This window comes from Molothrus ater, chromosome 4 (assembly GCF_012460135.2).
Source record: "Molothrus ater isolate BHLD 08-10-18 breed brown headed cowbird chromosome 4, BPBGC_Mater_1.1, whole genome shotgun sequence".
In the NCBI taxonomy this organism is placed as follows: domain Eukaryota; kingdom Metazoa; phylum Chordata; class Aves; order Passeriformes; family Icteridae; genus Molothrus; species Molothrus ater.
In genome coordinates, this window is record NC_050481.2 from 35,106,763 (window position 1) to 35,130,029 (window position 23,267).

At 40.9% G+C, this 23,267-nt stretch overlaps 2 protein-coding genes across 14 annotated transcripts in view; both read right to left on the minus strand.

Moving 5' to 3' along the window:
- The window catches only part of SH3RF1 (SH3 domain containing ring finger 1), an 82,813-nt gene extending 77,214 nt beyond the window's left edge, over positions 1–5,599 (minus strand). The window contains exons 1-2 of one of the 2 annotated variants that reach the window (XM_036382631.2): positions 5,514–5,599; positions 3,717–4,205 (exon numbers count right to left, since the gene is read on the minus strand). In XM_036382631.2, the coding sequence (XP_036238524.1) occupies positions 3,717–4,103 (387 nt within the window). In that variant the 5' untranslated portion in view covers positions 4,104–4,205; positions 5,514–5,599. Of the gene's footprint in view, positions 1–3,716; positions 4,206–5,173; positions 5,484–5,513 lie in introns of those variants that run through there. The other variant, XM_036382630.2, reaches the window with a different exon arrangement.
- Positions 5,600–21,666: 16,067 nt separating this feature from the next.
- NEK1 (NIMA related kinase 1) overlaps positions 21,667–23,267 on the minus strand; it is a 44,032-nt gene continuing 42,431 nt past the window's right edge. For all 12 annotated transcript variants that reach the window (XM_036382187.1, XM_036382193.2, XM_054514604.1 and 9 more), the window contains one exon: positions 21,667–23,220. In XM_036382187.1, the coding sequence (XP_036238080.1) occupies positions 23,207–23,220 (14 nt within the window). In that variant the 3' untranslated portion in view covers positions 21,667–23,206. The remainder of the gene's footprint in view (positions 23,221–23,267) is intronic.

The following is a 23,267-nucleotide window of genomic DNA, read 5'->3' on the forward strand; positions in this document are numbered from 1 at the left end:
TTCAGGACTTTCACATTGCACTGTAACATTTCTTGATAAGATTTTCCACTGACATACAGTGAAATATATTCAAATTGGATGTGTAACCATCCCACCTCAGCACCACTTGCTTACAACATTACACTATCAATTCTTACTCAGCATAAGCATCAACTGCATCAGGAATGGCCAACTTTTGAGCTATTCATGCTTTTCTCTTGTTAATGGAGATCATTTGTATTCTTCTCTTAGCTCTTCCCGCCTACATTTGGTCCAGAAAATAGCTGAAAACCTTATTACAAAATATTTCCAACAGTGATGAGGTTTCAGACTATCTAGACAACTCTCCTCTAGGTTCTGTGGAAAAGATAGCCCTAACTTCAGAAAGTTGGTCTATAAACAAACTAGAAGGAGACTTAGTATGTCTTAGGCAAATACAAATTCCAAGGAAAAGTTAAACATGTATCATCTTAAATCTGTCCAGGAGAGAACACCTCTCCAACATCCAACAACTCATGCACACAGCTACATGTAAGACTCCTGCAATAAGCGTATCCTTGTAAAACTGCCATAAGGAACTTAGGATAATTCTTGTTTGACATATTCTGTGAAAATGAAAAAATTAATAACATGAGCACAAACATAAAAGGATGGACCCTATCATTTTTGAATGCTCTTTTGAAGGAAACAAGGCTCATGTGATCATGCAGTCCCTCAACAGCCCAACTTGCTCCTGATGACCAGCTGCAAGCGGATTTGACAGTAGGCTGGGGCTCTTACAGCTCTTCCAAGCTGTCAACCTACCTGAAGATTTTCACTCAAAAACAAGTAGAAAAGCATTAAATTTGCATCCATACCAGAGAGGAAGCTGGAGTATGTATATAACTGTTGTCCCTGGCAAGCTGGCTGCCTGGGACAGAACTGCTGGGCAGACAGCAAACACAAGTTTTCCATCAGGTGCAGTCCGGCCAGTACCAGAGAAAGGCACAGGAGGCTTTATACATCAAAACAGCAGGGGAACAAAATAGGTTACTAACTTGCACAGAGAAATTGCCCTTGTTACAGGAGTGAAAGCTTAGAGAGGTTATGGAAAGAAAGAGGTTACTCTAGTGGGGGACATACTAGGCACAAAATTTGTTAATCCCCACCACCCACCCAGCTCCATTAGTTTTAAGAGTCAAGGAACCATTTGTTTGTTTATTGCCATATGTCACCACATACATACAGAGAATGCAATACAGTGTGCAATTACAGGGCTGGCCACTCCACAGTCATTGATACAGTTCAGGAAATCATATTGCAGTACATACTGTATTAACCTTTTCTGAAAATTATGGCATTCTCTGAAAGGGCATTTATGAGCTTAGTTTTACTTCAGGGTATAAGCAGAATGTTTATGACTTGACAGACTTCATCCACATTCACTTCATTTAACATAACAGCAACTTTCATTTACTAGCTCCCCTTCAGCAAAATTAGTTTAGGAAATCTGACTCTGCCACTCATCTAGAAACAGATTTTCCTCTTCAATTCCCAGGGAGGAACTGTATTTGCAAGCATCTTTATGTTAGAGTTAGCAAAACAAACAGGGCATTCATTTCAACACTGTCCATGAAAGTGGCATTTTGCTTTCTGGACTGTTTTTTTTTTTTCCAAAACCACTTTTCATATAGAAAATAGAAAAGTAGTTCATATCTCCACCTTCTTATCCATCAAAGTTGGTTCATGTTCTTAAAGGTACTGGCTTCCTAGTAAAAAAGGCTCTGGACAAAGTGGACAAATGATGACATCATCATCTTTCCTGTCTCCCAAAGGAAAGAAGGCACAAGAATGCCTGTGAAACTCCAAAACCAAAGATGGAATAAGACTTACTGTAGAACACTAAAAACTATCACTAATATACAATGAGTATCAGTTACTGCATGAGGAATGCATATGGTCACAGTTATAGTGGCACACGGTACAGGATAAGCTGAAGCAACCTTCCATGTGTTATCACTTTCTACTCTGCACAACATCTGGAAATGCAAATGTTGCAAAACAGGATATTATAGAACATTAAAAAAAAAAAAGATAAAATATTCCATATTCAAGTTATTTTGTCTAACATGGCTTTGAGAAACTCTGAAGTACAGTCTTTCATGCACAGCACTGCACCGGAAACCTTTTTGGAGGAGAAGCAGTCTCTGAAAATACAGTTATTTACAGAGGTCAACACAAAAATATATAAACAAATAATAAGGGGTTTTTGTTTTAAGTTGAAGAGCATTTGCAAATGCAAGGTATCATGATAAACACCTTAAAGTTCTGGAGAAGACCAGACTGGTTTTGATATTCCTGATGCTTCTTTGCATTACTTTTTAAGGATTCTACGTTCTGGAAAGAAAACTCACCAAAACCACAAAAACAAACCACTAACAGAAAACCCCACAGATCACCTTCTCACCAATTAATGTATATACAAAATAAAACTCATTAGCAGGAAGTGAGTTGATAATTATAATTTATATATTCAAAAGTAGAGAACCTAATGAGATCTCTAGCAAGCAGAGAAAGCAATATCAACTAGTGGAAAATCAATTGTATTTTAAATCCTTATGTAAACTTAAAAGGTGTATCGAAGATCTTTTGGAGAGATTCCAATCATGTCAAGTACATCTGAGGAAAATCAGTGTTAGGCTTCCTTCACTGGGTAAGTAAACTAAATAATTTAGATAACCTTCAAAATAAAGACTAGTCCTGCCAAAAATAGGTTTAAGTCCTCTTCTTGGAAACTCCTTAAGACATTTCATAAAAATCTAATAAACTCCACAAGGCAGAAACCACCTAAACCATTCAGAAACTCCACTTCACACACAGGAACTCAAACAAACTGGGCAGCAAAACCTTTCAGAGAAGCTGTCTTGCTTTGTCATTAGATAAAACAGAGCAAGGTCTATCATCTCATAAAATTACATTTCCTGACACAGGTTCTAGAATGAATAATCATAAATGAGGCTACTGAGTCTTGATTATAAGGTATGACAAAGTCTGCAGGTTGCATAGCTCTTAGGAAGGAACTAGAGTATATAAAGAAGGCAATGTCTTCCCATCATGATACATACAACTTCCAAATCCCCTAAAAAAATACTTGAGGAAAAACTAATAAAGAAAATATGAGGACTAAGAGTACAAACAACTTAGCAGATTGCAGAAATTCAAAAATTTCTTTTTGAACGAAAGAAAGTAAAAATTTAGATACTAAGAAGCCAGTGGCAAAACTTCTCTGGTCATGTTTAACATTTGTTATGTCTAACTTAAAGGAAATTCAGTGATTGTAAGAATCATTTCAGAAAGTGCATGAGCCAAAATGAAATCTCTAGTCTTGCAGTTGACAAACTAAAAACAATTCCCAATGCTCTTCACAAGATCTCTATCCTTAACAATAACTTAACTCAAGCCTTCCACATAAGTTACCTTGCTCTATTTGACTGTCTTTGAATTGGACAGTTAAGGATTTCTTCTTCTTGCCTCAAAAACTGAGAGTTTCAATAAGGAAGCATTATTAATATTTATGCAAGATTAAACCAACACTGATAGGAATACCAACATGCTTTGCAAGGTATCTGCAGAAATCCTCAGAATTACATTGTTTTGCTATATTAACTGTCCAACTGCCCTTATCCCAAAGCAGAGGCCATCAACCATTTTGGAAAAGACAGGAATGCAACAAAATACTGTCCCCACGTGGTACTTACCCTAACGGGAGGGCTCCGTGCTTGCACCCTTTGCTGCTGTCCAGCTTGCGAGCTCTGCAGGTCCTTTGATCCGCAGTTAGCTCCAGTGGTGATGGGGACCCTCAGCGCGTTTGTGCCGGCAGTGCCACCGCCGGCGCTGGCTTTGCGAGGCCTCTGTTTGATGCCATCCAGGAGTCTAACCAGCAAAATATTGCTGGGGAGCTCGTCAACACCGCAGTCCACTAAAGTCCGGCACTCGGGACATCGCAGCTCACTGCGAGAGCTCACGATGCCCAGCAGGCAGCGTTTACAAAACGTGTGTTGGCAAGGCAAGACTTTCGCAGAAGCGTCAAGGCGCTCTAAGCAAACAGGACACTCCAACAGATCCAGCAAAGCTGATTCATCCATTTTCCTTGGATTATTTAACCAAAAAACAAATCTTTGCAGAATTTGTGTGTTTTGAGCACTGCAAGGGTATCATGTTACATCCATTCCTCTTCTGACTGTGCTCTAAAATTTTTTGAGGGAAAAAGGCATTAATAAGCTGGAAAAAGTCAGCAAGATCATTTTATATGATGATGTTCATACAAAGAGCAAAATAGGAGATCACTAGACTAATTAAATAAGTGAAACACAAATACAGTAATAGCAATCGACATCAATGTATCTATTTATTTAAAATATTTTAACAAATGCTAACACCTAAGGCTTTTAAATTCAAGTCCCCATAAATTTCAGTCGGAGTGGTTTTATTTACCCAAATTATTCTAGAACAAAGAGCTATCCCCAGTACAGCAGTATTAATAAAGCTTACTTTTCATAGTTCTTAATACATCAGTCTCTCTGAACATCTGAGATTAGCTTTCTTTCACAACAAGAAGATGACAAAGGTAACTACAACGGGGTCCAAAACCACACAGCCTACACCAACAGGGCAGAGAAAGGGGAATTACATTTATGCCAACACTAAACCAGCAGTGAACTACGTTTCTACCCTTTCTATGAAAACTACTGCAGCACATTACACAGCTCAGCCTTAAAAACAGCCTCCAGCTCACAGGGTTTTAAGCTCACCGCAAGCACTGACAAGAGGGTTCATTACAGTGCCGCCTTAAAGAAGCGCTTCAAAAACTATCGCGAAGTGATTTACAGCAGGAAGTGCTACTGCCATATCGTTAGGACAACACGAGCGCTGCGTATGCAACCACAGAGGCAGGGGCGATCCCCCGGCCAGCTCCAGCCTGTGTAGCGACGGGCTGGCAAAGGAGAGGGAAAAAAAAAACCCAAACACCACTAAAGAGCCCCCCTAAAAAAAAGCATTCTGCGAGAAGTCACACCAGGATGCTTCGCGGGCAGAAAAAGGCTCGCTGACCTCGGCAGTGCCCAGCGCCGGGCGAAATTGAGCGCCTCCCGCCAGCCCCCGCAGCCGCCTGCGGGAGCGGCGCCCCCGGCTCCCCAGGCACCCGTCCCGCACCTACCTGCTCTCGGGCTCCGCGCCCGGACCGCCTCCCCGATCCACTGCTTTATATTCCCCTGCTCCCCGGGGGAACAGCGACCCGCAGGCGGGCGGACACCGCGGCGGCGGCGGAGCGCAGGGGTCCCTGCGGGGACACGGGGCGAGCGGGGACGGCTCCCCGGGAGGCGGGGGCGGGCGGGGGGCACGGCGCTGTCACCCCGCCCCAAGGCGCTGGGCAGAGGGAGGGAGGGGTCGGGCCCGCGGCCCCTCCGCCGCACCGCGCCGAGCCGCCCCTCGGGGAGCGCAGGGGTCCCGGGGGAGCTCGAGCGCCGCCCCCTCCCCGTCCCTCACCCGGCTCTCACCGTGTGGCCGCGCCGCCCCCCACTTTGTTCCCGTGAGGAGCCGCCGCCGCCGCCGGCCCCACCGCTGACTCTCCCGCCGCGGCAGCGCCGAGACTCCCGTGCCCTCCCCGCCCGGCCGCGCAGGGGCCGCTGACGCGAGGCGCGGCACCGCCCCGCCCGGCACCGCCCCGCCGAGGGGCCGCGGGCAGGGAGCGGGGGCGGGCCCGGCGGGTGCCCAGCGGCAGCACCGCCCCTCGCGGGCGGGGACGGGGCGCGGGGCCGCCTCGTCCTCCCCGCCATCCGCACCTCGCTAGGTGCCTCGGGCAGTGGCTGAGGCGGTGGGAGCGCGCAGGCGGCTTCCCGGGACGGGAGGAACAGGCGCTTCCCCCTGCCTTGTGCCTTGGGGGCAGCCCGGACGGGCACCTGGGGCTGCCATCCGTCTGCCTGGGGGCGGCGGCGGCGAACGAGCAAGAGGGACGGAGGGAGGGAACGAGGGTGGGTGGTCGCTCGCTCGCTCGCTCCTTGCAGGGCTGCCCCCGCTCGCTGTCTGTGGTAAGTCGTACCCGGAGCTCCGGCCTGCGGCTGCCAGGCCCCACAGAAGGAGGAGCCGCGGTGCCCGGAGCCCACGGCGGCCCGCCCAAGGAGACTCCTCGTGCTGGGCGGGCTTGTGCGGGGCGGGGGACCCTCCCTGAGCCTCCCGCGGCGGTGCGGCCGCAGCTCCCGGCGCCTCGGGGGGACGCGGTGAGGCCGCGTGGTTCCCGCTCCGGGGGTCCGGGGCCGCCGTGCTGGGCACGGGCCGGGAAGGAGACGGGGCTGCCGGGTCACGTCCGTCGCTGCCCTCGGGGGCGGCTCTGCTCCCTCGGGCCCTTGCAGCACGCTTGTGGTGAGGTCATGGGCATGGTCAGTGCTGGACTTGGCAGTGCTGGATTAACAGTGGACTCGCTGATCTTGGAGGTCTGTTCCAAACTAGACGGTTTTGTGATAGGACTGCTTAATTAAATAAATGATGCCAGAAAATTGGTGAGTGCCTCTCTTCACACACTCCCCCCACACACACAACCACACACCTCTGTATTCAGGATATGATGCACTTGCTTGTGTGGTGTTTTCTGTGAGATACTTCTCTGCAAGACTGTGGGAATGAAGGAGGAAGTAAACCCTAGTATACATACAAATTGGCATAAACCAAAAAGAAGTTAAAGCCTGTTCTTTTTAGATGAAATGCGATCCCTTGTCTATGGGTGATGAAAAAGTAGACAAATGTTTAAGTTCCAGTTATCTCGCCAACTGCAACTCAAAAAAGAAAGCAATCCAAAAGTTTGTGTGTAGCTCTAGCTTTCAAGTTGACCCTAAGAAATGGTATGAAACTGTGTCAGGGGAGGTTTAGGTTGGATATTAGGGAAAATTTCTTCACCCAGAGGGTGGTTGGGCATTGGAACAGGGTTCCCAGGGAAGTTGTCACAGCAAAAGACTGACAGAGTTCAAGAAGCATTTGGATAAGGCTCTCAGGCATGTGCTGTGATTCTTGGGGCTGTCCCATGCAGGGTCAGGAGCTGAACTTGATGATCCTTGTGGGTCCCTTCCAATTCAGGATATTCTATAACTTTAAATTTGCTGTCATCCTTACTTGAATTCTGTGTCTATATGTAAAAACGCTGCTGCCTTTTTTTTTTTTTTTTTCTTTTTCACACATGGATTGTGTAGCTTTGGGTAAGCTGATAGTGTGACAGTCTTTTCTGTCTTACTTCCTGGATATGCTAACTTGGTTGTTTCCAATGGTAATGATATTCTCTGATTATTAGGATTTCCAAGTAAGTACTCATCACACTGCATCTCTAATATTTTATTTTATTTTTCATTTGTAGTAGTGGAAATATTGAAGCTGCTAAATATGTACAGTTCATTAAGAAATAAGGTTTCCTCCCCCATGAATTCTGGAGTTTAGGAAAACTGATACAGATGGGTTTCTGGTCTATGTCTGTGCTTTCCAGGGAGTATTGTAACATAGATAGAAGGGTATAAACATCTGATACATAAGAATATTCTATGTCTCATAGTATCCCTCTATCTTGCCATGTCAGTGCTGTCACTACAGAAAAAAGAATAATCAGCACATTTGAAACAGAGACTTGTTGAATCTAAACAAAGTCTCATCTCACAATTGGATTTCACTTTTGGACTTAGCTTCTTCAAAAGATCTCATTTGCCAGCCTTTCTAGCATAGTTTTGTAAGCAAGACAATTACTGTTGTCTAAACTTAGTTTGCTGCCTAAGGAATGTAAAATATCTATTACAATAGTAAAGGAATTTACAACACAAGTGGTGCACCAGGGAAGCAAGATGAAAGTTCAGGGAAGCAGATAAAAAGATTACCCCTTTATCAGGGCTGGTCTTTGATAGTGTTTTTTGTAAAGTCTGTAAAATACTAAATACATTGTGGAATACAAACCAAAGCAGTAAACACTCTTAAGAGTATCAGGTAAATATGTTACTTCCTGAGCAGTAGCTGTAATTAATTTTTAAACAATTATCATCCATGTAAAAAAATGTGGGGGTGTGTGCAGCTGTCTGCCACTGCCCTCTTACGCATGAAGTGTTTGACTCAGAGAGCCTGGAATACTCTGGCGCAGCACTGAAAGGAACAGAATTGCTGATACACTGAAGAATTTATTCTTTCTTGCTACCAACTGTAAGCAGGGAATTGCACTCTTCGGACATCTTTACATGAGGAGGCCTCACTTTTTGAAATTTTCCCATCCTTATGCACACTTCATTAGTTCCTTGTACAACTTTTACTGAGTACATGATGCAAAGGGCAGAAATCCCTTAAAAACACAGATCTGAAAGATGAGGCCCTCCAGTTACTCAACCACCTAGATTTCTACAATTATAATTTCTATTAATATTTGCTTGTATTTTACACATTTTTGGTGTAATGAATTGTACTTTTGTCACTGGGTTTCAGGCACATTTTTTTTTCCTCCAATGTATGTTGTTTCTTTTCACTTGGTAGCTGTTGAGTAAAGGAAGAAGCAAAGGACAATAGGAAGAACAGCAAAAGACAATGTCAGTAGCAGAAAGAACTGGTAACACCATTTTCTTTCCTTTTTTCTGTGCCTGCATCCTTAGTGCAGTAAACCCTCTGTGGTCTCTGCGCTCCTCTTTCACCAATACCTTCTTTTTCCTCTCTGGACTGAGCAGCCTAAAGGCCACTCCCCATGTCTTCAGCCCACTCTGTTGAAACAGTTACACTTTCTATTTTAACTGACCCTTACTGCATTAATTCCTGTTTCTGGCGCGTTTCCAAGTACCCTTAGTTTTCCTCTGTCTTTAAAATGTGAGACAGTCTATACCGTTCCTGGCTTTGACCAGCACTGGTTAATTGATAAGTTGGCAGCTCACAAGAAGGGAGAACAACATCTGCTGCACCCTGTGCTGTATGAGGGACATTCAATATTAGATTAATTTTTATATGACCACTGTTTTCTACAAAACCTCTAGAATCTTAAAATCTTTCCAGATATTCCATCAGGTTTTGCCAATGAATTATTGGGAAGAGGGGCTAGAAGATGCACTCTATAGTTATCTGCATCTAGTTTCTTAGGAAATTTAATGGATAAGTAATATGGGATATTTCAGAATTGAACATTTTTCAACATTCAAATCTTAAACATAAAGACATTTGGTAACTAATGCCCTAAATACACTAACACACTACAGAACAACACCATATCCAATCTTCCTTCTAATCGTACAAAATGTCCCTGAAGATTGTTACCCTTGACAGCAGGGATAATCCATGTGCCTGAAAAAGTCATGTTAGCACTATATATATTTAAAGTAATAAAACAAAACTGAGTGCCATGTAGAGAAATGCAGGCCTGCAAGAATAAACATATGAAGGCATAATTAATTTATTTGTGAATTCCATCCTGAAAGTCTTCAGATAACTGCAAAGGGCTCAAACATAATAAGACTCATGGAAAAGATGTGTTATGTCCCATAAGAAAGAGAACACAACAGTGTCTTGTGGCATTCATAGTCTGAATAATTTTATTTGTAGGTTCATAAGCATCTTTTTGTTTTGAGCTACATTTTTGTACTAAAATATTTTTAAAGCTTTTTTTTTTGTTAATTTAGTCAGAAAGGATCATGTTTTTTCATTTGTAATGTCCACATTAGCCTGTCTTTCCCATGCAATTTGGATCTCAAGCTAAAAGGGTAATGTTATTTCTTTGTAAAATGACCCCTGGAGATATGGTGGCCATCCCCTTTCAAAGGCCATGCAAAATTCCCACTGCCATCCCTTTAGTGAAAGTTTACTGCTGATGGCCACACTGATTTTGCTGGCTTTATATTGGAAAGTACACATCATGAAGGATGGCCCATGGCCAACTTTCTTTGGTCCCTGGTGGAAATGAGCAAAGATGTTCTTCAATGGCTTCATTCCTTTTCCATTTAAGAGCTGATTTTTTTTTTCATTTGTTTGTGGTTTTGTTTTCAGGTTTTTCAGGGAGGTAAGGGGGGTTTCCATTTGTTTTTGCTTTGCTGTCTTGGTTTTTTGGGTGGGTTTTTTTGTTGTTGTTGTTGTTGTTGGTTTTGGTTTTTTTCAGTTAGTACCAGCTTTAAATTATCCAGCTCAGTTACTGTTGGCAACAATTCTAGCAGCAAGGACCTCAGCATGGTTGATACTTGTCCAGTTGATTTGCTGGCAAACTGAGTTTTGTGCTATCCTTAATGCACTTTCTGGGTTGGGAAATAGTTTTAACTACATCAATGACAAACGTACTTCTAAGGCTTTTGCATCCTGCCACAGAAGAATCTCTGCTGTTCTGGTATTTGTGAGGACTTGGGAGAAATGAGTTGAAAAACTAGAAGCCCAAATGTACCAATAGTACATTTTTTATGCTCTGCTCTAGGCATCCAGCTTTCTTGAGAACAGTATCATTTGTGCATTCATGTTGCAAAGTGGTTCTCCCTGATAAGGTGAACCTGGGATTGTAACTTTGTACATATTGCTGTTATTGCAATAACTTGATTTGAGTCACAGGGAGGAAATGTGCAATACAAAAAGTGTCTGTGCCATTAAAAAATAAACATGTTACAACTACCCAGTATTTGGGTGAGCTTCTTGTTACAGGACATTCCCACCAGGTTAGTCACAGGAAAATGCTGGGTTTGTGGGTGCTTATGATCCCCATAACCTAGCTGCATCATTCAGTGCTGTACCTTGTAGAAATGCAATAAGGTGTTGGGTTATGTAGTTGGTCAAGGACTTGATTTAAATGTTCATTATGCTAATGGGAACATTGTGCCTGCATCTCATTAACCAGTAAGGTTGAATTTGCCCTTACTACAAATAAGGTTAAAGGAAAAACAAAGGAGAATGCATGTTTGAAGAAATCAAGCCAGATGGTACAACTGTGAAGATTTTAGAAGAGGAGCAGAAATGTTAGAATACATTCTTAATAAGTTTAGTCCAAAATCAGAATATCTTTTCCCTTCCTTGCATACAGCTGAAAAACTACAGACCTAATCTGTGAGGCTGCAGAATTGATTCCAACACTTCTTTCCTCCTCTAGAATTAGTGCTCTCTCCACAGGGGAGATTCTGATGGGGACAGAGCATACCAGATTATGTGTTCAGTTCTGCTCTTGGTATCTCCCAGCCTCATTAAGGTCTGGTGTCCCACAGATTTGTAAGTGATTCAGAATGTAGTGTTAGAATTATTGACTGCCCTAGACATTTTGGAACGCTTACATGCTGTTTTAATAGTTTGCTATATTGTTAGCAAATTGTAAGCTATTAAAAAGCTATTAGTATTTTCCCCACTTGCAAGGGCTGCATTCCAGTCACAGGGTAAAGCTCTTTCATATGAAGAGTAAACCACTAAACATATAAATATTGAATTAAAATTATCATGTTACTGAATCTAGACTGAGATGAGGCAGAACTGTAATAAACCACTTCCAGTGATAGTGAGCTGGAATGACTAAAGTCGAGTTTTATCTTTGAGGAACACTGTGACAAGTGTCTGGAGGTTTGGACACCCAAATGTGTTCAAACACACAGATGAGATGAGTTGCAGGGCCCAAACAATTCTTTTTAAATAAGCAAAAATATCATAGAGGATATTCAACATTCATCAAAGTTTACTTAGTCTTCATTACCACACCTCATTACCAAAGTGTCTGAAAGAAATCAAATGTCTGGAGACTGAATACTTGGCACATGAATTTTTTGACCAAAAAAAAAAATTAAAAAATATTAAAATTTGCAATTTTAGATAGGAGAAGGAAAGGAAAGTCAGTGGCACTTTTGCATCTGGGCTGCAGAGAGAGAAGGAGATTTTGGGTTTCAGGAGATGATCCATCATGTCAGGTCTACAATTCCTAGATTCTGCCTTTTGTTATACTTTTACTTCTAGAAATACACTACAGCTTCACTCTCTAAAGTCCTGTGAGAAGACAAAGCTAGTCAGTGAGTTTCACATACAGGGAAGAATTCACAATACTGTGCTATTTTATCTAGAGGGGTCCTTCAGTCAAATTAACCCTTCAAGATCAAACATCCATGGCCAAAGCCTTGGGGTGCCTCCAGTCAGTAACAGGGTGGAACCTCAGATTTATTCATACTTTCTCACCAATAAATCCTTAGAGCATATTAAGCATTCTTTTCAGTCTTTCTAGATGAGAAATTTTCAGGTCAACTCAGAGCATAGGCTTTACAACAAGGTGATGTAGAGGATTTTATTTCTCCTTTGGGTAACTGCATGACAACATAATGAAAATTCAGAACTTTCTGCAGGTCTTAAGAAACACCTTATCCTGAGTGTCTTATTCCAAGAGAAGATATTGGAAGTGCATTTACAGAGGCTTAACTCTTTAAAACCACTTTTGCTTTTGTGAAAGCTAAAGTGTGACAAATGTGTAGCAATAATGTATCTGAAGTGTGGTTCCTGTCGTTTTATGATGAGTCCTGCAGTTCCTCCTACTGTCCAAATCAGGCAATCTGTTGAAAAGTACCATAATCCCTTCATCTGCATCTCTTCTGCAGAGAGAGTTGGTTTGGATTTTGTCCCAGGAGAGTCTGTAGCTGTTTCATTCTCAGACTTAGGAGCAGGGACTGGTAAGATGCTCCAGGATAAATATGTGATATCTTTCCATGTCACATGGATTCATGATTCACGGATTCATGAATTTCATTAAATTCATGTGTTTTTACAGCAAAATCTACAAGAAGATTAAATTCTAAACTAAGTTATTTTAGAATTTCAAGTGCTGCAACAGTTTGATAGTTTGCAAAAAAAAAAAAAAGAAAGAAAAAAAAAGTTGTCATATTAGCTCTTAAAAGCATGCACAGCTAGCTTTTTTTCAGAGAGATTTATTTCCCTAAAATAGCGTTTTCTTCTAAAAGTGCCTGCTGGGCAGAACTAAGTGACAGGCAAGTAGGATTATCAGCATGTTTACTTTTCAAACATCTCTGCCACACTTGAACAGTTCTGCTGCGGTGTCATACATAAGCGATGAGATAGATTGTGTAAGAGTTTGTGTACTAGGATATAAAAAATTTAAATATGTTACAGCATTTAAAGTGCACAACCATTTTAATTCCAAACTAGTGAAAGCAGTAAAGCAGTATCCTTATACAAGGGAAAGCATTTTCTTTGACTTTAGTGTCCCTTTTTGGAATGTACCCTCAGCTCCAAGGAAAGTTGCAGCCCATTAGCACAAATTAGGCCTCTTGGTTGTCTAAAAGGTTCCGAAGCTCCTTTTCAGCTTTGGTTCTCTGCATTTTCTGGTACACTTGTGAAAGGATGTAGGCAGAGGTTTGGATGTGATCTGTGTACCAGCCATATAGCATGCTTTTGTCCGTGATATCTTGGAAGCAAAAACCAAAGATTTATGATGTAGCTTGACTATGAAGGAAAGTTTTAAATTACATTGGGATGAAAGTAAGGGAGGAATGGGACAAGTTCCCTAGTGATTTTTTTGCAGAATCACTATCATTCTGCTACCATAGTTCTTTATAAACAGAGAAATGTAGGAAAAAGGACCCCAAAACTATCTTTGTTCAAAATAAGATTAAGGAAGTGAGATAAATTTATGGAGTATTCATGGCACTACTTTGGATTCCTTTCATAAAGCTTGAGACTTGGCTTCTAAGTCAATAAGGACATTGAGACACAAAATGAATTCCCTGAGGCTGCTAGCGCTACAAGGCTATATAATCACTCTGGGATTGCCAAAGATTTATCTTTTTTTTTTTTTTAAGATTTGTGTCACTTTCACTCCCACACATCTGGCAAGAGAACTCTGCACTGGCTTAGCTGAAAAATCTTATCTCATAGATCATTACTAGCAATAAATTCCAGCCTTTGTGCTTACTTATATTGTCCCAGAGCCTGGAGTCACTGATTTTGTAGAACTAGGAATGTGGGCTGTAAAATATTTACTCACTAGCATGCCCCCACCACCAAAAGAAACCCCAGTCCCAAAAAAACCACGTCATGCCTCAAAACCAAGCCTCAAGGTCTTTCATTGTGAAGTCAGCTTTGAAAATGTAAATCACATGAAACTGGCTCTTGGGGCCAAAGAAAACAGGCAGCTGGATTCCATCCCCCAGCTAAGAATCAACCCTTAAATACCTCTTAAAAAGACACTTTATATGAGCTATAGTCAAATTCGTTTTCGAGTAATGTTTTCCCACGTGTCCCAGAAAATGCAAACAGCAACCCTGTGTGTGGATGGACTGGGGCACTGACAATGGGTAAGTGTGCCAAAAACCTGCAAACTGCTAATGCAGTTCTACCAGAATTCTTCTCTAAGGTCACACCTGTGCTAAAAAACTGATGTCTTTTTAATCCACATCATAGTCCTTACATATAGCTAAGGCAGCTGTGCTCTAAAGAACTGCCAGCAAATGGCATGTACTAGGTCTTTTACTGCATACTAGTTCATATTGGTGAGCATTTTTTCTGGTATTGTCTCCTGGAAACATTCTTGTTTATGGGATTTATTGTGCTGATCCTCTTCTATATGACAGGCATGGGGAACATGAAGGCCCAGTTACCTCATACATGGAAGACTTGGCAACTTGTGGCAAAAAAGACTGGAAAGATAAGAGAAGGTAAGGCAAACGAGGCAAGGACTGGCACAGATGTATTTATCTCTACAGGGTCAATTAAAAAATATGCTGGGGAGGAAGCAAAGGAACAATTCCAAGTACTAAACTACAGATCTCCAGTTTAGCAACCTGTCTCCTGGAGTAGAATTAATCCTACTATTAATCCTACTATTAACAAGCAGGATCAGAGTTAATAATGATCAGCAAGTGTTACTGGGCAGTAAATGTATTCTCTGGGTGTGGGGGAGTATGGTATGGAGACACTTGAGGTACAACATACTCTCCTGTTTCTCTATTTCAGATTTCAGAGGAAAAAGTGGCAACTGGCTTATAATAAAGCCAGAATATTTTCCAAGAGTCACAACAATCATTCTTGAATAGCTTACCCCAGCAAAAACACGGCAGAATAACCAATCAGCTTATAATGAACATGAAATGCCTTCCCCTTTGTTTTGATAGGACAAATTAATGTTTTGACTCTAGGTAGCGTTGCATAACATGAAATGTATTAGATTTAACCAATATAACAGCACAAGCCAGAAGTAAGTTGTAACTTAATTTTTGGCATTGTTATTTGCAGTTTCCCCAGTGTCTATTAGTGAGTGCTTGGAAGTGTTTTTTAATCAGTCCTGATACACATTCACATACCCAGCCATCAAGATTGAGGTTAGTGCATTATAGCTGCTCTGGGAACCTTAACTCACTTGCATTGACTTTAGGAGGATTAAGTCAGAAACAATACTATTTTAATGCTATTTTTTGTATTTACTTGGCAAATACCCTTGTCAATTTAAAGTTTCCCATGGGAGGTGTCAAGAGGTCACCGAAATTCTCCTGGGCAAAGGAGGGAGAAGGGCTGAAACCATGGTCTCCATGCTGCCTCCTTCAGTATTTTTCTTCATGTCAGTGCTGTACTCAGGCACTTTCCCCCCTGCTTCCATTGGAAGAGGGAGTGAGCAAATGTAAAAATGTTAGTGAGAAATGGAGGCAAGAAACATAGAAAAAGAAACATAGAAAAAGCCTCCCTGCTGTTTTATTTGGCTACTTCTAGGCCTCAGTAACAGTAAACTTAGCCACAGAAAATTAGTATAGAATATATTGTCTAGTATGCACAAGAACTCCCAGATGCTTTCAGTGCATTTTTTTCCCCAGTTCATTCTATTATTCCACAGTCTTCTGGCCAACGATCACAAAGCCTTCTGACCTCTCTGTTATCCTATGGCAAGAAAATACAGTTCCCTAAGACTGCAAAAGCATCAAGATTTCCAGAAATGAGGTACCTGCAATTTCCATGACCATCAGCGTAGCTGTGAGCAACATATTCTTCAGATACCACTAAGAATGGTAAAATGCAGAATGGAGGGATAGGGGACACCCCACATCTTGCCAGTCTTCTGAATTTCAGCTGAAAATACCTGTGTTGAAGTGTCATAGATAGCTTTATTAAAGCTAGTGACTGTAGGAAGTGATCTGACCTGTGTCATACTTTGGATTATTGTGATCTTCTAAAAAACCTCCATGGTTTATTGTGTGATAAGCCACAAAATTACACAATTAGTGAATTATTTCAGTTATACATTTCTCACCTTTTTAACTGCTATAAGGTAGAATAAAATATCTGTGGGGATTATTCCAGCAAGTGAAAACAAAAATAGTGCTAAGTAAATACATTACAACTTGATTAATGCAAGATAAACACTATAGGCTACACAGCTTTTGCTCCTCAGCAGGCCTATTCCACATTGTATGTTCATACATAAATTTCTCTTACTAACACTGCACAAGCAGTCTGGCACCATCCTTGACAGATGAGCTTTAGGAACTGTTACAAAGTGGTTTAAGTTATAGCTCCATCTGTTATATCCCATCCTCTGATGGAGATTGTGTTCACTGTGGCAGAATGAGCAGAATGGAAGAAGTGTTCATATCCTCACCAAGTGCAGCTCAGAGTCTGGTGCCTTGGCTCACACCCATCTTCTCAGCAGTTTCATCAATGACGCTCTGCTTCGTGCCCAACTATCAGGGTGGGCGAACATTTCCTTCTGCTGGTCCTGATAATCATCAGCAGAGGGAAAGAACAGACTATGCTGAACAGGAGAAGCTTAACAAACCACAATGGGATCTGACTCAAGCTTTCTTTAATTTTACTGGGAGGAAGGAGGCATTATACAGCACTCATCCACGCTCCACTATTGTTATGTACAGTGAGATACTGGGGGTTTGTGGTGGAAAGTCTGCCCATTATGGATTTGAGCAAAAGGGTTACTACAGTATCACTGCTTGGTTAACAAAGGTTGTGGGCCAGGACTGAGCTGTGCTTCCTTTCCCACCTGGCAATGTTTGACCTCATGGTCAGTGGAGTGAGAATTTGCTGAAGTTTCTGGACAAAGAGGATTGTCCAATGTAGAGAAAGCAATAGTGGTCGTCTGAGGAAAGGTGACAAAGCAGTATTAAGTGAACACAGTGAGTTAGGTTACTCAGGGCATTGTGATCATTAACTAATGTACTAAAGGCCACAGTGGAACTGGATACAGAGGTTAGTGCAATCAGGCTTTTTCCACAGCTGGAAAAAAAGTGCTATATTACTAAGCTAAATATCATATCAGATATTTTAGTGCTATTGAAATAATTCTCATATATGTAACAATATATACAGGTCTACTAAAGAAGGCTTTAAACTACTGAGTATAAAAAAAGTACACTCATATTTATAATAATTAAAAGATATAAAAGTATGACAACTGTTATGTCCAAATATATGCTTTTGAGCTCCACTGCCATAGACTTAATCTTTTAGGTTCCTCTTACAATGTTTAAAGAAGAGGATTAAAATACTCCAAATGGCTCTGTAAGTTATCAAAATTAATGTCAGTGGGAAAGGCTCAATTCAAGGTGCTATAATTATGGCAGATTATTGCATTTTATTTCTATCTTTCAGACATCTTTATCAAGAATTGTTACAAATTCCCAGAATAAGTGAGGTTGGAAAAGACCTCTTGAGATCATAGACTCCAACCTTTAACTGAATATCACCATGTCAGCTAGGCCATGGCAGTAACTGTCATGTCCAGTCTTTTCTTAAACACTTCCTTACAAAGAAAGAAACAGAATTTAGAGGAAATATAACAGCAACAGCAGTTTATAAAAAGCAGTTTTAAACAGGGCTCAAGTCAGTAGAGCTCCACAATAGACAGAGTTGTGGCTCATCATTAATGCACCTCAGGTTTTCTGTCCTTTCTCTATCCACATCAAATCAATCCCTTCAGAAAAAGGCTACATACCTTAGTTTTACAAAACTTCTCTGATAGCATTCAGAATAATTGTAGCAGCAATAAAACAAACAACAATAAGAACATTTGACTGCTGATGGGGATGCCAATAGGAGGAAAGTATGGCATCCCTGAAAATTATTGCTTGAGATTTAAAATTTTTCAAGAGAGATAGAACCACAGTCTTTTAGCCTACAATTTGAATTGAGGGAAGTTTTATTCTACATAAAGGACACAGCCAAAGTGCATACTTCATCCCTTCCCCTAGGGGAGATATTACTGTCAGGACTGCGTGCAGGATACAGCAAAAGTTAGGGAATGTCAAAGACCCTACTGGTTCTCTTCTCCTCAGAGCATGTCTGCATCAGCTCAAGCCACAGTCCTATTTAAATCTGAACTGTATTTTTTCCTGGCTGACTTCAGTCCCTAAGGGAACATCCATCAGCCAAGCAGAAGTGAATCATGCAACGCCCCAGCCTCACACTTGATACAGTCAACCTCAGGGATGACTTGGGAAAGAACTGTCACAGCCATCCTGAAACTAAGCAAATGCTGGAGTATTCCCACTCTGCAACCTGCCCATGGCTTTGGCTTGTGTTGTGCAGCTCATAGAAAAAACTCTCCAAGTCTTTGGCTCTGTGAATTCTCTAAACTGTATTGTTAAAAAGAGAGTGAATGGAATTGGCTAAATCCCATCTTCATTTAAAAACATCTTGGAAATAAAATCTGGAAGAGTGCACCACATCAGAGATGCTCAAGGCAAGCAATTTAGGAGCAGCAGCTGAACTCATACATATAAACACACACACACACGCACATACATATATATATATATATATATATATATATGTATACACAGACACATATACATATATATACGTGTCTCACAAGAAAATGCAAATTAATATATCTTTGTGGAAGCAGCTCAATTAAGGCTTTAGTTGATGAAGAAGTGTTTTCAAGACTCTTGCACAAGCCAACCATTCTAAGCGCTACAATTTGAATTGATGAACTCATCAGCTCAGCTGGAAAACATATCAATTTGAAAATGCATTTGAAGTGCAAATTGCATTAACACACAAATTTAATTTACAGGAAGCTCTTTATGGATTTTAAAACTACTACTTAAACTATACAAATTGCTCCATTTGAACTGCTATGATAAAAATGGCAAAAAAATGTTTTAGGAATGGTAACCATTGATTTCTATTTCACGCTAAATTTGAGTCTATGCGGTTCATGAATGAACAAATGGTAAAATAAGACTTGAGAAAGCACAAAGTTATTTGAAAAAAAACATTTAAAAGGATTGAAAAGTTAAATTTCTATATTTGTCTTTGGTTTATCACAGCTAATAAAATTATGTAGAGTGTAGCCTTATTTGAGCTTTGATGTGGTGCTTCTAGTGGAGACAGAAGTCAAATCAGTAATTTAGTCAGGGCATGCTTCTACCTCAGCCTCTGGCAAAGGGGAAGATTATACTGAGCCCAAATATACATTTCAAATGGGCTAAAAGTGTTGTATCTTATTTAAATTTGCATCTAGTCACTTGGGGAAACTGGACATACCCTGCCATAAAGCTATAAGAGAGCATCCAAAGCAGGGCTATAAAGATGGTGAAGGACTGTGAAGGGAAGTCATACGAGGAACAGCTCAGATCACTTGGTCTGCTCAGTCTGGAGGAGACTGAGGGGAGACCTCACTGCAGTTACAACTTCCTTGTGAGGGAAAGAGGAGGGGCAGGCACTGATCTCTGCTCCGTGGTGACCGGTGACAGGACCTGAGGGAACGGCCTGAAGTTGTGTTGGGGAGGTTTAGGTCAGATATTAGAAAAAGGGGTAGTTGGGCACTGAGCAAGCTCCCCAGGGAAGTGGTTACAGAGTGACCAGAGTTCAAGGAGCGTTTGGACAATGCTCTCAGGTTCATGGTTTGTGATTGTTGGGCTCAATGCTTGTAGGTCCCTTCCAACTCAGGATATTCTCCTATCCTCCAGGAAAAAGAATGTAAAGATTTGTAAACAGACAAAGAACTGTATCTATGGGTATTTTCAGAAAAAGACCTTGTACAAGGGAATAAATAAATTGCGAATTCCCGTCCCGGCTCAGCCTCGCGGTGTCCGCCCCGCAGGACCCCCAGGGCCGGGCGGCCGCACCTTTCCAGCCGCACGGGGCCCTGGCGCCCGCCCGAGCGCTGCCACCTGGCGGCTCCAGGGCCGGCACAACACCCGCAGCTCTACCTTCCTGCCAATTCGGGCAAAGGTTTGAAGCTTTAGAACAATGAATGTTTGAGTAAACATACAGCATTTATGCTCACATGAGAGCAAGAGGGACACAGAAGTAGCAAAAGCTGAAGTAGGAGTTACTAATAAACAATGCAGATTTCTCAAGAGCACGAAGAGCCTTGCTAGGAATGTGGTAGACTGGAACTTGATTTAAATCAGCCATTCACTTACCAGACCACAGAAAAACCTGTGCTCTGCTTTGGTTCACGCTGCCCAACCAGGTAACACATTTTTCTGAAGTTTCTTCTTGTAGTAACTTCAAATGTGCCCTCATCAGAATTCAGCAAATTGAAGAACAAAACCCACTTTAAGCTCTGTTCTTCAAAGGAGGTTTTAGGCAGTAGTGCTCCCAGTAGAGTACTGTACCCATTCAGCTCAAAGCAGCTCACTGCTGGGGGTCTTACTCCTTTCTGCTGATGGATTTTTCCTTGTTTGGTGGTTTTGGTTTTTTTAAAACTTTTCTCAACTGAACTTAAGAGTTGGCTTCAAGGGTCAAGAAGCAAGTCTGAAGACCGAGACATCAGTGTTACATAGTCCACAGAATATGTTTTGTGTGAAAAATACCATTCCCTATCTCAATTTGCTACTAGAACTACAACAGAAAATTCTTCAAGGTGAATGTCATATGAACACACGCCAAATGCTCAACTAATTTCAGTAAATTGCATACAGACCAATTAATTATCTTGCAGCCACACCATTCTTGATGTCATTATAGAATACATTAAATATGGATTTAACATTTCAGATGAAAGTATTTCTTTTGCTGACAAACTTATTTACTGTGTCAGTTTTAAGTTAGCTTTTGAGGGATTTCAAGGATATTCAATCTTGAGTGGCAGGTTTGAAGATTATTCTTAAAAAGCTGTCCACTATCTACCTGTATTCTTCAAATTATTAATTGGTAAAAAGCTCTGTTTTCAAATCTTGCAGTCTGTAGCTTATGCCATGTTTCTCACCAGAAGGAAGCCAGTACACTGCATTAGAAATGAAGACTGTCAATAATGACACGATTTCAATTTAAAAGAAGTGAACACGGCCCAATCCTTAACTTCACACCTTAAGAGGATTCAAAACCCTAGAGGACAGAATATACCAGTTGTGCATTTTGTTGTTTCCATACAGTTATTCTATATTATCTTAAATCTAAAGGTTTTGAGTCCTCCCTTCCTCCAAAAGATGGGCAAAGTATGACTTGAAAAATCAAACCTGAAAAAAGAAAATAATTCAGTCTTTAGGGTGCATTTGCTAAAAGTCATGAGTGACGTAGCTCATGAAGATCATCTCTCTGAATAGATTATGCAGCAGTGGAAAGTGAAATGGATGAGAAACCTGGTAAAAAGTGTACTGTGGGAAGTTAAGAAAAAGAAATAATGAAGGAAAAGGCATGAGAAAAGAAGCAGCATAGCCCAGAACCAACACTGTTTCCAAGAACGAATCATAGTTTCTCATCAGATAAACTAAGAGGTGTTTATCAAAGAAATAAGGATATAAAGAATAATCTATTAAAGGCAATTTTTTATTCTTATTATTAATAATTTTATTCTCACCGCAGATTCCCACGATACTGCTGAACTAGAGTAAGTTTGGTATCTAAAAAAATTTAACCCTTTTCAGTGGGCAAAATTTTAATAATGACACCATAAAGCAATTATACAAAAAACATATACATATTTTGACAGTTTAAACAATAAATATATATATAGATATACTTGTTTTTACTTTGTGGAAAAGCAAGTTTTGACAGTTTTAGATTGAGACTGGTTGTAGCTGAAAAAAAAAGAAACCAAACCTATTTCTCTTCAATAGGGCACTTGGAAGTTTGACAGTTCATCAAATTCATAACAAGAGACTTACTGTAATGGATAAATCAGTAAAGCTGATGCAGAGATGATGACTGGAAAACAACAGAATCCCTAATGTCTGCCCTGTATAGCACTGCTTCGACACAAGGAATGAGAAAATGTGTGTCAGAAGAAACCTGGTTTTGCTTGTAGGGTGGTGGAAACCAAGCTGTACAATACAGGAGCCAGAAGATGTGAAGTATTACACAGCACTTGTGGCTGCAATGTTTCATTTTCCCCTGTGGCTGCTGGAGCAATGACTAGAACACTCAGACTTCAAGGCCGAACTGCAAACCCCCTCCCCTTTTCAGTTCAACAGTGTAGTACATCATCATTGACCAGATTACAAAATTTAAGAGTGGTAAACAACTAGGACTTTTGGGAAGGGGATAGGAAAGGGGAAGAAGAAAAATAAGAAGAAAAATTTTGGAAAATATTCTAGGTCCAAATGGATTTTACAATCCCAACCCATCCCCAGACATTTCAATGATGACTTATGTAGCAGTTTGCCCTAATTAAGAAACACCATCAAGATATTTCAGATGTGACAGAAGCCTTCAGCTTCAAAATACAATAAAAGTGAAATGCTTGAACTGGACCACTAGACTAAGATACTATTAAAAATCCATGAGGGTCAATAAAAACAAAGCAATTTCTTTGTGTAGGTGTAAGGAAAAGCTATTTGAAGTATGTAGTGAATAGTTAGATGTAAGTACTTCCACAACACAGTAATGCTTCTAACTGTTCAACCATACCAGCTATCTGTTCATATGGCAGAAATTCTGTTTTAATTCTAGGTCTCAGTTTTGTATCAGAATATATACAGGTATTTCTTTCTCTGTTTCTTTTGAAATTTGAGAGGTTACAGGTTTGGGGTTTTTTTTTTGTTTGGTTTGTTGAGGTTTTTGGGTTTTGTTGATTTTTTTGTTGTTGTTGTTGGTTGGTTGGTGTGGGTTTTTTTAAAATTTTGGGCACCTAATATTTAAGGAACACGTATGCAAATCCACACAAGAGAACTCTAAAGATATCTCAGTTTAAAAGGCATGTTTTTTCTCTTTTTCATACAATCAGCATTCTTTTTTGAAGTCTTGTCTCTCCTGCTCAATGTCACATTCTCCACTACAATTTGCTGTTCAGCTGTGCGGACCTTGGACACCGGTGTGTAGTAAGCACTAAAAATTTCCTGAGTCAGGTTTATTCATCATTACCTGTACAAAGCAGAAGAGGGGGAGAGACATTGTGAAACGGAGACACA